Source organism: Erigeron canadensis, chromosome 1 (assembly GCF_010389155.1).
Source record: "Erigeron canadensis isolate Cc75 chromosome 1, C_canadensis_v1, whole genome shotgun sequence".
Classification (NCBI taxonomy): domain Eukaryota; kingdom Viridiplantae; phylum Streptophyta; class Magnoliopsida; order Asterales; family Asteraceae; genus Erigeron; species Erigeron canadensis.
The window spans coordinates 42,332,323-42,346,159 of NC_057761.1; the positions used below are offsets into that span (position 1 = coordinate 42,332,323).

Here is a 13,837-nt window from a genome sequence, read left to right on the forward strand (position 1 = left end):
AGACCTTCGGGTCGGCACCAATTCTAAGACCATACGGGCTTCAGAACTGGGGGGGCTCCTACGTACCAAAATACCTTAGATTTCAGTTTGGTTGGAGGAAGCGTCGAAAACTCACCCTTCGTAGCCTGGATACAAAATTATCCTCTCCCGACAAACTTGAAATACCTTTCGCACCTTGGGACCTACAAAGGAAAAAGCGACCCGGATGATTTCCTGGAAGCATTCGAGGGAGTAGCTGAGATGAAAGCATGGAACGTACCCATTGCGTGCCGAATGTTTAGGTATGCTCTCGAAGGGGATGCCAGAGAATGGTTAAAAAGCGTAACGAAAGGGTCAATTGTTAGCTTTGACGACCTCAAGGAAAAATTTAGAGCCCGGTTCAGTCAACAGAAGAAACACAAGAAAATCCACGTGGCGGCCCACGGGATAAGACAAAGAGAGAAAGAAAGCTGTAGATCATTTATCGACAGGTTTACCACTGAGACAGAGGATATAGTAGACCTCGCTGAGTCCCAAAGGATATCAGGACTAATTCATGGCCTTCGGCACAAACCACTGGTAGAGTTCCTATGTAGGGATCTTCCAAATACTTATGAACAGATCCAAAAGAGAACGCATGTATTCTTAGATGCAAGGGAAATAGTTTCGAAGGGGGACAATAGTCCCCCACATGACAAAGAGGCTTCGGCAAAAAGGGGAAAATGGGGAAATGATAGGGAAAAACCTAAATATAGCCTTTACCAAAAGGAAGATAGGGGATTCCACAAGACTATTCTACCAGAACTGAATAAGACTCCAAAAGAAATCCTACTCACCGAAAGCGTGGCAAAGAATTTCTCCACACCACCCCAATTGAACCCAAGGAGCAGAAGAGACACTTCCAAATACTGTGAGTTTCACCAGGATTACGGTCATGATACTAACACCTACTGGCAGCTAAAGAAGGCCATAGAAGAAGCTATTAGCGAAGGAAAACTGGCACACCTGGTTAAAAGTGTGAGGCAGCAAAACCCCAAGAAAGAGGATGAACAAGGAGAAAAGAAAAAAGGCCCAGAAAAGACTATCTATACTATTTTAAAGAAAAACCTGTGGAAAAGCGCCCACTCCTAAAGATGTACCGGGGTGATGTAAGCAATATCTCATTTCCTTCAACATACAAGGTCTTCCGTGACCCACTGTTAATCACTGCCATTTTGGAAATATCAAAAGTTAAGGAGATAATGGTAGACACAGGGAGTGAATGTAACGTGCTGTACGAGAAAGCGTTCTGGAAGTTACACTTTGTGTCACGAATGAACCTCAAGAGGACAGAAGCTTCGGTACAAGGGTACTCCGGAGAAACAGGTAATCCTATGGGAAAGCTATCGGTTAAAATGACTATCGGAGAGGGAAGGTGGAAGCGAAGTGAGAAAATCAGTTTTCTGGTAGTCAGTGGAACTTCCCCGTTTCAGGCAATCCTGGGAAGACCCGGGATACAAAAGTTTGAAATGATCCCATCCGTCATTCATGGCATGATCAAGTACCAATCGGACAGAGGCATTGGAACCTTAGTAACAAAGAACAAGAAGCTATCTGAGGAAGGCCAAGATGGACCCCATTACCTGACATGGAGCGAAGGACCTTACCTAGGTCGTATGGATGGATACTAAGCCGCCTACTGAAGACAAGGCAATTTTAGTAAGGAAAAACTTTTTTATTATTATCTTTTATTTTGAAAAGCCTAGAGGATATGGTATGTAACCTCAAATATATTATTAAATAAAGGCTTATATTCCTTTTATTTGTGTATCTCTCCTCGTATTTAAATAGAAGTGCATAAATTTGCGCATAAATTTAAAAACACACAAGGAAAAAGAGACACAATATTAATTCGCATATAATGCAAAAAGAAAATGGGGACGCCCATAAATATATAAAAAATCTCCGGAGAAAATTGCAAACGTCCGCCACAAAGGACGTTGACATGTAAAGCATGCTAAGACGGTTCTCAAACCGCACGTAGCATAAAGTACCTTGCTACACATAGGTGGTTCCAAAACCATTTATAGCAAAATATAACTTGCTAGCCGATAAAAAAGGGTTTTGGTTCTCAAACCATGTAAAAGTAAAATGGTTCTCAAACCATGAAAAAGTAAAATGGTTCCCAAACCTTGTAAGGAAAATTTTTCTTTTATGAAAAATTATATAAAAACAAATGGTTCTCAAACCATATAAAAATGGTATATAACACCATATAAAATAACACGGTTCGCAGACCATATAACACAAATGCAATCTGTTGCAAATAATTATGCATATACAGCATAAATAGGACTTGGTAAAAGACTGCAGATATAAGTCATAACCACCCTGCATTATATTCACAGATGCAGCACTATAGGAGCTGCACAAAATATTCATAAACACAACCATATAAGGCTGTCAAAAGATGATAATTGTTTTAAAACCACAGGCACCATAGTTAAAGAAAAAGGTGAAATTGTCTGAGTTGGCACACACGCCAAATACCAAGGCACACAGGCCTGATCACTGGGGTCCTTCATGGTCTTCTGGTTGAATCACATCAGGAGCAATATTGAGCAAGTCTTCAACAGCAGCATGGGGGTCGGCAATAACCTTCTCCAAGAAAGGAAAAACAGCTTCCTTCCACTTATGATCAGCCACCTCCAGCTCATGGGAGGCATTGGGGACAAAATCACCCCTGCAGGTCAGGTCACACTTTCCCTTAGCCGAAAACTCCTCCAACACAGTGGACCTCTCATCAGCCCTCTCAGCAGAGGTTAAATCACCCAATAGCTGCCCAACCTCATCTCTATAAAGCAAAGACTTGCTAACATACGGGATCACCTCAGTCACTACCCTTGCTCTGTTAACCTTCAGCAAATCAACCTGATCACGCAGCAAACAGCTACTTTCCTTTTCTTGATCAATTTCTTTTTGGAGTTTGGCCAAAGACTCTTCATGAACAACGACGTCTGCCTTCAACATGTTCAGCTGTTGCCTCAAACTCTGAATCAGATCGGATGCTTCAACAGTGGTCACGAACCTGGCCTCCCTGGCTTTCAAATCCTCAACAGTGGCTGTCAACGAATGCACCTCCAAACTCTTAGATCTAAGATCAACGGCCATCCTGGAAAAACGCCTAGCAGCAACAGCATCAAGATAAGCATGGAACTGGCAATCTTTTTTGAAAACCTTCAGGAAAGTCTCATTCCATATTGTCAATTTTGTTCACATCCTCAGCATTCATATTGTCACCATTCAACCAATTCAGAATTTCCTGATCATGTAAAGCTGCAAAAGGGAAAAGCCAAACAAGAATTTTGGGGAAAAATACAAGAATGTCAGGAAAATAAAACTACTAAAAAGCATAGCTATTGAAAGAGAAAAATGACAACAAAACAGGATGGGAAAAAGAAGATACCAGTCTTAGGGGAAGAGGGCTTTCGGAACTCAGAATCCTTTACTTCATCACCTACTTTCCTTCTTTTCAATCGACTTGCAACAGACTGAGGGACACTTGCACTTGGAGTTGACTTCTTCTTCCTCTTATCAGTAGCAGATACTTCAAGAACTTCAACATCAGAATAATCCACATTCAGGATTGGTGGATTTGCAAAATTTTGCACCTCAGGATTGTCATTAAGAACGCCAGAAGATCCTGCATTCTGAGAAGGAGCATCAGCAGTACCACTCCCCTGTCCTTCAATGCGAGGCACAACAGTAACCTCCTTTACTCTCTTCCTTACAAATTTCCTAAAAGTCATATCTGCAAAAACAGATATCAAAAACTAAATAGTAACAAAAAAGGAGGTAAAAAGGATGATGTGATACTTACCATCAATATTCACACACCCAGGCAGGGATGGTATCAGTTTGGCTTTATACAAAACAACATCAGGATATGCTACAACTGTTATGGGATGCAACCGAATTTCTTGACACAATCTATCAACGGCATAGTCCGGGAAAGGGTTGTCATATTTGGCATGGACACAGTAACTTTTTATCGGTAACAGACTCGTATTCCTTAGGGATTAACGATGATTTCATGAAAACAAATTGACTTTTCCAGTCACGAATATCTAAACCACCCCTCTTAAAACAACCCGACTTGGAGCGATTACCTACTGTAGCCCAGTCACCAGAGGGGCAAATTTGAACAAGGTACGTAAACAAATCTAATGACGGCTCTCCACCATATGCCCTACCCATCACCTCAAAAGCAATAATCCTAGATAAACCTAAAGGAGTGATGGTGGAGATATGGATTTCAAAGAAGTCAAGGACTTCAAGCAGAAAAGGGGTACTTAACATCACCTTCAAGACATTGACTGTAAATAAAACCTTACATACCCGTCAGGGGGGGTCAAAACGGTGTCACCATCAGAAGGTATTTTAAACAAAGATATTTTGCCAGGAAAGAACTTATCAACAAAAGCAATTAGCTTTGATCGAATAACGGTGGACTCAGTAATTTTTATACCCTCTTTCGACATCAGAACAAAGAAACGACGAACAAAAATAGCAGAATTAAAGGGAAGGAATGGCGTACCTACTGTGATGACCGGAGAAGACAAGTTCGGAAAACCCTAGAAAAAAAGGGATTTTGTTTTGAAAAAAAAGTGGAAGTCGAAAATAAAATAAAAAAGAAGATGAAAATCGGCTTTATATGGAAGGCTGCATCTTTCAAATCAAGGGATTAATTAGGAATCAGAAAAATTGCAAGAAAGTCCCTGGAAACCATCAATATTTATAAAGTATAGTCCAAGGGAATGTTTATTTGGCAAAAATCATCCCCTTGGACTGGGGGATTGATGGCGTATCCATATTACGCTACGAAAGGCCTGCCAAACGGACAAGTGGTAACCCGCAGCGTTACGAAGGAACCTGCGTGGGAGAGGCGCCCAGCTGGAAATAATACCCAAATAAAGAAGAGATTGCCTAAATCTCTTCTTCCCTAAAATAAGGACGATCAGTTCCAACTAATTTGGGAAGTTAAGTCTATCCCTTTAATCATGGGAAAACCTATCTACAAGGAAGTTTCCATCCTCCTATGGACTCTCCTTCCTATCAACGATTCTTCTACTATAAAAGGAGACATAAGACCTTCACAAAGGCATATATAAAAAGGAAACACACACATCATACTCCGGCTTTTGATTGGCGTAAAGAGGCTTACACTCTACCTTCGGGGAATCGCTAACAATCAAGTCACAAACCACAAATCTTCCCCCATTAATCCCTAGCGCGATCCGGTGCACAAACAGAATCCGCTCTCAACTACTAAGAGTATGTTTGTCAAAGGTGATCAATTCATAACAATATTCAAATCAACCAAACCTTTGTCATCATCTAACCCCCGTTTACAATGAGCAAGTACTTGTCTTGGAATGTAATTTGCTCTCACTTAGAGCTCTCACAATGCCATGTCTTTGGCATGTTCTCGACGTCTCCTCCGAAGAAGGACGGGGCGCACACCGTTGTGTGTGTCCCGTCCCCGACCTGTTCTTGGCACATTCGTTCGTGCAAGGACAGTAGTGTCGTTGGTTCTATTTTTAATCCACAATATGTATGTGTGTATCATGTGTTTATATATGAGAGAGTATTTATGTGTGTGGTACTGTCAACTGTGGTGGTGGTAAAACTGCAAATTCTTTCCGTCATATACAGAAGAAAAACTTTGATGGTTGGAATGGATTAATTATTATATATTATTAAGTTTATTGTTATCACAATCAATTTATATTTTTTAACCTTATAAATTTATGTTAGTACAAAAATCACCCTAACATAAATACATTTATCTATTATTATTCTTGTTATTGCTAGCACCGTGTCAACGCAATGTGTCCTGCTGATGGGGATAGTTGTTGCCAGGCGATGGAGAAAGTTGTTGATGGCAGCAACTGTTAGTAGTTGTGGTGAATGTTGATGACGGTGTAGATAATTGATGTAAAAAGTAATCAAAGTAAAAGGTTAGTGACAGTATTTTAAAAGATAAGAAACTGATGATGTAATTTAATTATTAAAAATAGAGTTAATTTCAAATATCGTCCTTATGGTTTTACCAAAAAATCACGTTTCATCCTTTAAACTTCGAAATGACACTGGTAGTCCTTTATACGCGGATAATGGTCACGTTTCGTCCTTTAGTCGACCGTATAAAGGACGAAACATGAACATCACCTGTTAGATTAAAGGACAAAATGTGACCATCATCCGTTAGATTAAAGGAGGAAACGTGACTATTATCCGCGTATAAAGGACTACCAATGTCATTTTGAAGTTTAAAGGATGAAACCTGATTTTTTGGTAAAACCACAAGGACGATTTGTGAAATTAACTCTTTAAAATATATTGGTAAATTCAACTATCCCAAAAATATAGTAATTTTCAACAAGGGGTGATGAAATTTTTATATGATAGTATATAAATTATTTAAAGATTACTCCTTGCATACCCTTATTTTTTTTTTTAAGGTGTGGATCAGTTGTTTGCAATAGAGATATAACTTACGTTGTCTTAACCGGGTCCGTGCTAGAGAGCCTCCTCACCCTCAATACCTAGTAGAAGGAGAAACTCCCCCAAATAAACAACCAGAAGGCACGACATTTAATTGGAGCAAACTTCTGTTCCCTCTGCAACAATCAAACTTGCTTCACTGGAGGACTTTATTTGTGAAAATCCTTTAAGTGTCTTTCTCATGTCTCAAACTCGAGACCTTCAACATGTAAAACTAGTGCTCAACACTGAGGTATAATAGGAAGTTGGCATACCCTTATCTAATGTGAAACTCATGTGAATGACATATACTTTGGAAGAATATTTGCCATTTGTCAAAGATTTAAAGTGATCTTATCATAACAGTATTCAAGTCAACCATAACCTTCGTCGTAATCTAACTCTGTTTAGAATGAACGAGTATATGTCTTGGAAAGTATTGTGCTCTCACTAAATTACTTCAAGTGTGTAGCATATATGAATATACTAGTCCTAACACTCGTACGATGTACGGTAGTTATATAGATTGTATCATAAGGAAATTCGAATATATCTCATACATGATTCGTGAGTATGAAATACATTGTTGCTAAAGTAAATCAATTATTGAATCTAATTCATAATAAACAGTAATGATAAATATAATATATGTTTAGTTAAGGTTTTGGATTTACATTTATTTTTTAGAATCACATCAAAAGCGGAACTTGTAAGCATATTGGATGATGACAAATAGTCTTGTGATTTCGGATCGTAAAATCAAAATTTTGAAGTCTTCATGTTGATAATTTATCATATTATAAGTAAGGGATAATTGATTGGATAGTACTTCAACTTGTCACAAATGTCTTTTTTAAGACCAAATTTTTAAAATGTCTATTATGAAGAACGAAACTAGTAAACACTTCTATTTGGGGCTTGTACCGACTAAGGAGTTTAGTGTATCCAGATATATGCCACTTCAGTCTCCACGTCGACACCTTTCACGTGCCTAACACACTCCAACACGATTTCTGCATTTAAAATGATATATTAAACAAAAACCCTAAAACTAAATAATTTTCCTTTTTCTCTCTCATCTCCCTCTTTCTCTCCCCCAATACCCCCTTTTTCTTTGACATAAACCCTAGAAAATCAAATATGTCATCTGCTTCATATAATCCAAGAAGAAACAACCGTAGTAATGTATTGCGTAATGGTGAGGCATTGTTTTATTGTGGATATCGAATCAATCTACGCACATCTTGGACAAGGAAGAATCCGGGAAGAAGATTCCTCTCATGTCCACTTGTTGTAAGTTTTGAAAATCTTCAAATCTCTGTTTCTTGCTATACATATTGGTAATTCGTTTTTGTCATCAGGATGATACAAGGAAATGTCAGTTATATCAATTCTTGGATGAAGAATTCCCCACCCAATACTAGAAAGATCTCGTCTTCAAACTACACAATGAGCTGAAAAGTCTGAAAGAAGAATCTAAAATGGATAATGATTTGTTTGAAGAAGGAATTACTCTGAAGACAGATTTGAGGGTTGCAAATGGGAAATCGCAAGTGTATGAAAGAGTTTTAATAGGGATACTAGTTGTTGTAATTGGGTTATGTTTGGTAATAGGTGTAACGGTCATGTAATCTATGTACTTGGTAGTGTATGGAACATTTTGCATGTCTAATGTATCTCGTAATTTATTGTCTTTGTCTAACTGAATATTGTAGTGCGTATTGTGTACCGAGTAAGTATATAACAAACAACAAGATAATTAAGGTTGCCCAAACACAATATATTACTGCATAAACCAAAATTAAGGGCATCAGTTAGTACCAGAACCATTAGCAACTGCAAAGAAGGTCATCATTTTTCTAAATTGCTGGTGGTTAATGAATCTCTCCCCAAATATTGGTTGTTTATGCTTCCAATTCATAAACTGATTATGAACTGGATACTTCTCATGAGATTCAATCTTTTTGAAAGGATCCTCATCATGCTCATCTGCTACTTTCAGTTTGTCAATCAATTCCTTCATGAACTCTTCATGCTCAATCACAGCTTCTGGCATAGTTGACATGTTAGGATTCCTAGCCCCAAGTTTTGGTTGCCTAGCTGACTTAGGGTTTTTCTTAGCTTCAACTCTCATCAACCTAAATTCTCTTAATCCATCCTCCCCTTTTGAAAGGTAATCAACAGAATGGGCATCACTCTCCTCATCAGTTGACTCTACATCTCCATATGGTCCATAATTAGCATCATCAGAAGAACCATCATCAACTCCCTCATTCTCATCATTTTTTTCCACTTCATAATTCTCATCATCTCCCTCATTCTCATCATTGTTTTCAACTCCTTCGTTCTCATCAACTACTTGATTTCCAATTACAGACTCACCAGACTCACTACCACTGGATACAACATGTGTAGCATCCTCTGCTATTTCATTAACCTGACTTTGGTGATCTAAGTTAGCAGTTGGTTGAGTTATGGGTGGTTGACTTTGAGAAATCAAAAAGTCTTTCACCTTAATCTCAGGTGTCACATTCTTATCATTTAACACATCGCCATCATTTTGAACTGCTTGCACTACTAAAAACTGACTAAGATCATCTACATAGTAGTCTATATAAATGTGGATTTTTACCATAACTGAATTCCAGATCGTACAACATATTTATTTCCCTTTGACAGTTTGACCATCTATTTTAACCAAACCGCCTCCAAGTTTGTTGCCAGGGATTAGGAAATACATATTATTGAAAGTCGAATCACATTCCTTTTCCAAGTTCCACAAATTCATCATAATCCATCTTAGGAGAGTAAATATGTAAGACAACTTCATGGACATACCTCAATGATGGATGTTCAAACGAACCATCAAAGTGTATATCAAAATCATATCCTCGTTCACGCATCCTGAGTAATACATGAAATTATTAATTAATTAATTAATTATCATTAGTTGATATAAAATAATAATATTTACATATTTTATTAACATCAACTCGAAAATCAAAAAAATCCATGTAAATAATAATAATATTTACCAAAACCCTAATTTTAATGAGAAAGATGATTCAAAAACCATACCTTGTTGATATAAGACGCAGCCAGATAACCAGAAAAACCCAACAGATTAGATTGTTAGGTGTAAATATATGAATTTGTGCTTAATATGTGAGATTAAGATCTAGGGTTTACATTATTGGGGTCAGAGAGAAAAGGGGGACAAAAAGGAAAGAGTGGTAGTTGGATGGGATCGAGATAATAAAGATCGTATATGTCTATACAAACATATAGATATACATATATGTATCTAATATTTAATCTGGATAGTGGATTCATACGTGGCGTTTGGTCTTAAAAAAGACATTTTAAATAGAAGTTGTATCAAGTTTCGTTCCTCATAATAGACATTTTAAATGTTTGGTCTTAAAAAAGACATTTGTGACAAATTGAGGTACTTTCCAATCAAATAGCCCTATAAGTAATATAGATAGTAAGAGTTGAATAATTGAAAAGAAAAAAACAACAACTTATTAATGAGAAAAACGATCAATACAAGGTTACAATGTTTTTTGTATTAATAAGCCAAGAGTTAAAATTTAATTCTAAGTCTAATAAAAAAAAGTTGAATCTTTGTATACAATAAAAAAATAATTTAATAAACTAAATAAATTAAAAGGACAGGTGTCGATCAAAGATTAATGTCACGTGTCGTTTTAAGAACATCTCAATCCTGTTTTAGTTTATTGGTAGATAGAGAATAGAGAATATGTGGTTGTTAGATACATAAGTTTGGATACAGATCCTTTCACATATTATATGAAACCGTATGAATAGTATATTTGTTTAATTAGATGTTTAAAAATTAGCATATATCTTATCTTTTAAGATAGTAGTATTCCGTATTGATGTTAACATTATTAAAAAAAAATTTATATAAATCATATACATGGAAACTTAATATATAATTAGATATATATGTTCTAAAGTTAGGTACTTGATTACAGTTAAATAATTATGAATTAAGAAACTTTTTTTATTTACATATGTCGTGGAAAGAACGTGCAAAAATCTTTTCTATATTAAATCTAAAGAAAAATTAGTATTTGATTACAATTAGATAATTATGAATTAAGAATCTTTTTCTAATTACACCAAAAGTGACATATGTTGTGCTAGGAATGTGTCAAATGTCGATAAAAAAAATACACAATCTTGTTTTAGTATATTGATAGATGATAGGTACGTACTTAAGGGTTTGTATATCTCGTTAAAATTTGGTGTATTCAAGTTTAGTATGTTAAACTTATTTTTGCAATACACATCTTGAAATTTTTAGTTCAATCAATAAAAAAATTACACATTGAAAAGTAACTTTGCGTTGTGTTTTATTTTATGTTGTTAATTTATAGTTTAACAAACCCGGGAGGCCGGGATCGACTAACGTACACTAGCTTTTATATGTTTAACAAAAATGTCAATTGCTCACATTTATTTTTTCGCATTTTTAAAAAGTGTGAAAAAATATGTTAATTTATTCACATTTAAAATTGTATAAAAAAAGTCACACTTAGAATTGTGAACAAATTTAAAAAGTCATATTTTTTCACATGTATAACTATATAAACAAAATTTTCACACTTAAAAGTGTGAGAGCTAATTTGTCAGACTCAAATTCCTCGCACCTTCTTTTGTGTGAAAAAATTTGGTGTCACAAATTACTTTCACACTTTTAAGTATGAACCATTATATTGTTTTACATTCTTGAAAATGTGAACCTTTTGTTTTTACAAATATAATTGTAAAAAGATTTTGATTCTTTAACTTTATTCACACTATTTAATTTGAGTTTTTTTCATACATTTATAAGTGTGAACAAATTAATAATTTTTTAAACATTTTTAAAATGTAAGAAAAAAATGAGTGTTAATAAATAATATTATATTTATTGTAGTTGCATGATTTAAGCTCCACATTAAAAAAAAGGTACTTTATCGTAATCATGGAAGGTACGTAGATAGATAATCTGTACACCATAAGAAGAATTTCTCGAGAAAAACTACTCGATCGAAACTTGGAAAGTAATTGCTAAGTTTATATTAAGCACTATTGGATTTAATAAGCCAAATACATGAACATTATTAACTATCTACTAGACTATAGAGAACATAGTCATGCTAGCTAGCCAGTTTAACATATACTCGTACTATATATATATATATATTTATTTATTTTTTTCGCTTCAACACATACATGAAGTCACAAATAATTAAGTGAACAGGATCGAACACATTGTCTATATCTTAATTACTTTATTATTAGTATCACCATTCTAGCTAGCTAGCTTGGCTACGTACCCAAATATATAAATACGAGTAATTAATTAATTAGAAGACTACAGGGGAAGCTGGTGGTGAAGAAATGATAGCGAAATTACTGGTTAGACTATTCCAACCACCATCCAACAGATCGACAAATTCTTCCCAGAAATCTGGGGATTTCAAAGGATCCCCATTGGTGAACTTTTGATCATTAGAGTACTTGATATCCTCCAAGGGCCCCATTTTTGTTTCCATTATTATATCATTAATATTCATTGTAGGACCTTGATTATCGCATGAACCATTATTATTATTATTATTATTATTATTATTATTATTATTATTATTATTATTATTACTTTCGATATGATTCAATGGTGACATGACGGGTGGTGGTGGTACCGAAATTGATGAAGCATTCGAGGCCGTGGAGATGAGTGATTGAAGACTCTCATTGTTGATAGAGTAATTTGACCATAAGTTTCCTTGCCATACTTTAAGCACATCAAGGCATTGTGGATGAGGTGGTTTTTGGAGCTCATTGATAATAGAAGAAGAAGAATGTGAAACAAGATAGGGTAGTTGTTGGTTTTGGTTGTTGTTCTTTGGCGGTTTTTGAACAAGTCTAGCTTCTGCCTCGAGTCGAGCAGCCTCCCATTGAGCCATGTGGCTTAGGTTGGCACCCAGGAGTTGGGTGCCACTCTTTGGCTTGTGGGTCATTGGATCAATACCCATTTTGGTCATCCTTTTCTTGATGTGTGAGTTCCAGTGGTTCTTGATCTCGTTATCTGTCCTTCTTGGCAAGTGAGCAGCAATTGTTGACCATCTAAAAAAGAAAAATAGGATGACAACATTATATATATTAGAAATATTAATAATGATGATTAACCATTGATATATTATGTTTACATGCAATTACCAACTCTAGCTGGCTAGGGGATTTATATATATATTTTTAATTATTACCGGTTACCAAGAAGAGCATGAAGTTGAATAATGGTCCTTTCTTCTTCCAAACTAAACTTTCCTCTCTTGATATCTGGCCTCAAGTAATTTGTCCATCTCAATCGGCAACTCTTTCCACATCTTTTTAGTCCTACATATATATATATATATATATTGCATAAAAATTTACACCATATATATATATGCATGAAAATAATAAGGAAGAAGAAAAAATTAAGACTTTGCATGTAAACTACTAATACTTATCGTTCAAAAAGAACGCGCGTAATGTGCACTAAGAATGCCTAGCTAGCTAGCCTATATAATGAACATATATACAGATTAATTATCTTAATTAATGCATGCATCAACATATTGGAAGGAACGATTGTATGGATCTGAGTATATGATTTACCAGCTTTAGCGGGCAAAGAGCGCCAACTTCCATGGCCAAATTGTTGAATGTAGGAGAGTAGCTTCCGGTCTTCCTCAGGTGTCCATGGCCCTTTCTTCACCCCAACGCCTAATCCGGTCAAATTACTATTGTTTTGTTTCTTCATCTTCTTTTCGACACTAGTAACTGATTTTCCCATTGATCTTAATTAATTTCTTAATATATATTACTAGCTAGCTAGTTGTGCAAACTTGATCGAGAAAACCAAACCTATATTTGTACGTACCGGCCGTACGTATTCTTACTATATATATGTGTGTGTGTATATCTTACTTGTAAGGCTGTCTACTCTAGGTATTATGTTAAGACACAAAAAAAGAATACAGATCGATGAGAAAGTAGATAGAAAACAAAGAGAACTAAGTAAGGGAAAATGATAGTTTTGATTATTCGTTTGAAAATAGGAGGGGGGCTATATAAGGGGATCGGAAGCAATGGCATGGGGTCATGTCAATTATGATTGGCTGGCCATATATATCAACAGTTGAATGCACCAAATATTGTGGTTCATAGCCCACCAACTATTTAAACTCAAAACCAATTCGTGCAGCAAAGAATACACGACTCTCCCAACCACTATATTTTCTTCATGCACAAACTCTCATTTAACATGCACGTG

At 35.7% G+C, this 13,837-nt stretch overlaps 2 protein-coding genes across 2 annotated transcripts; one reads left to right on the forward strand and one right to left on the reverse strand.

The window, feature by feature from the left end:
• Positions 1-240: 240 nt before the first annotated feature.
• On the forward strand, positions 241-1,110 carry LOC122592796. The gene has a single exon (XM_043765111.1). The coding sequence runs from the start codon at positions 241-243 to the stop codon at positions 1,108-1,110; it is 870 nt and encodes a 289-aa protein (XP_043621046.1).
• Positions 1,111-11,885: 10,775 nt separating this feature from the next.
• Positions 11,886-13,486, reverse strand: LOC122592805 (transcription factor MYB106-like). Its single transcript, XM_043765123.1, has 3 exons — positions 13,180-13,486; positions 12,786-12,915; positions 11,886-12,645 (listed from the first exon to the last, which is right to left on the reverse strand). The coding sequence occupies exons 1-3, from the start codon at positions 13,355-13,357 to the stop codon at positions 11,886-11,888; spliced, it is 1,068 nt and encodes a 355-aa protein (XP_043621058.1). The 5' UTR covers positions 13,358-13,486.
• Positions 13,487-13,837: the final 351 nt, after the last annotated feature.

Excerpts from the sequence above, each read along its gene's own strand:
- LOC122592796 (XM_043765111.1), top strand. The coding sequence starts at position 241 with ATGAAAGCATGGAACGTACCCATTGCGTGCCGAATGTTTAGGTATGCT.
- LOC122592805 (XM_043765123.1), bottom strand. The coding sequence starts at position 13,357 with ATGGGAAAATCAGTTACTAGTGTCGAAAAGAAGATGAAGAAACAAAAC. Across the intron at positions 12,916-13,179 it reads CTCTTTGCCCGCTAAAGCTG|GACTAAAAAGATGTGGAAAG; the intron begins GTAAATCATATA and ends ATATATATGTAG. Across the intron at positions 12,646-12,785 it reads CATGCTCTTCTTGGTAACCG|ATGGTCAACAATTGCTGCTC; the intron begins GTAATAATTAAA and ends TTTCTTTTTTAG.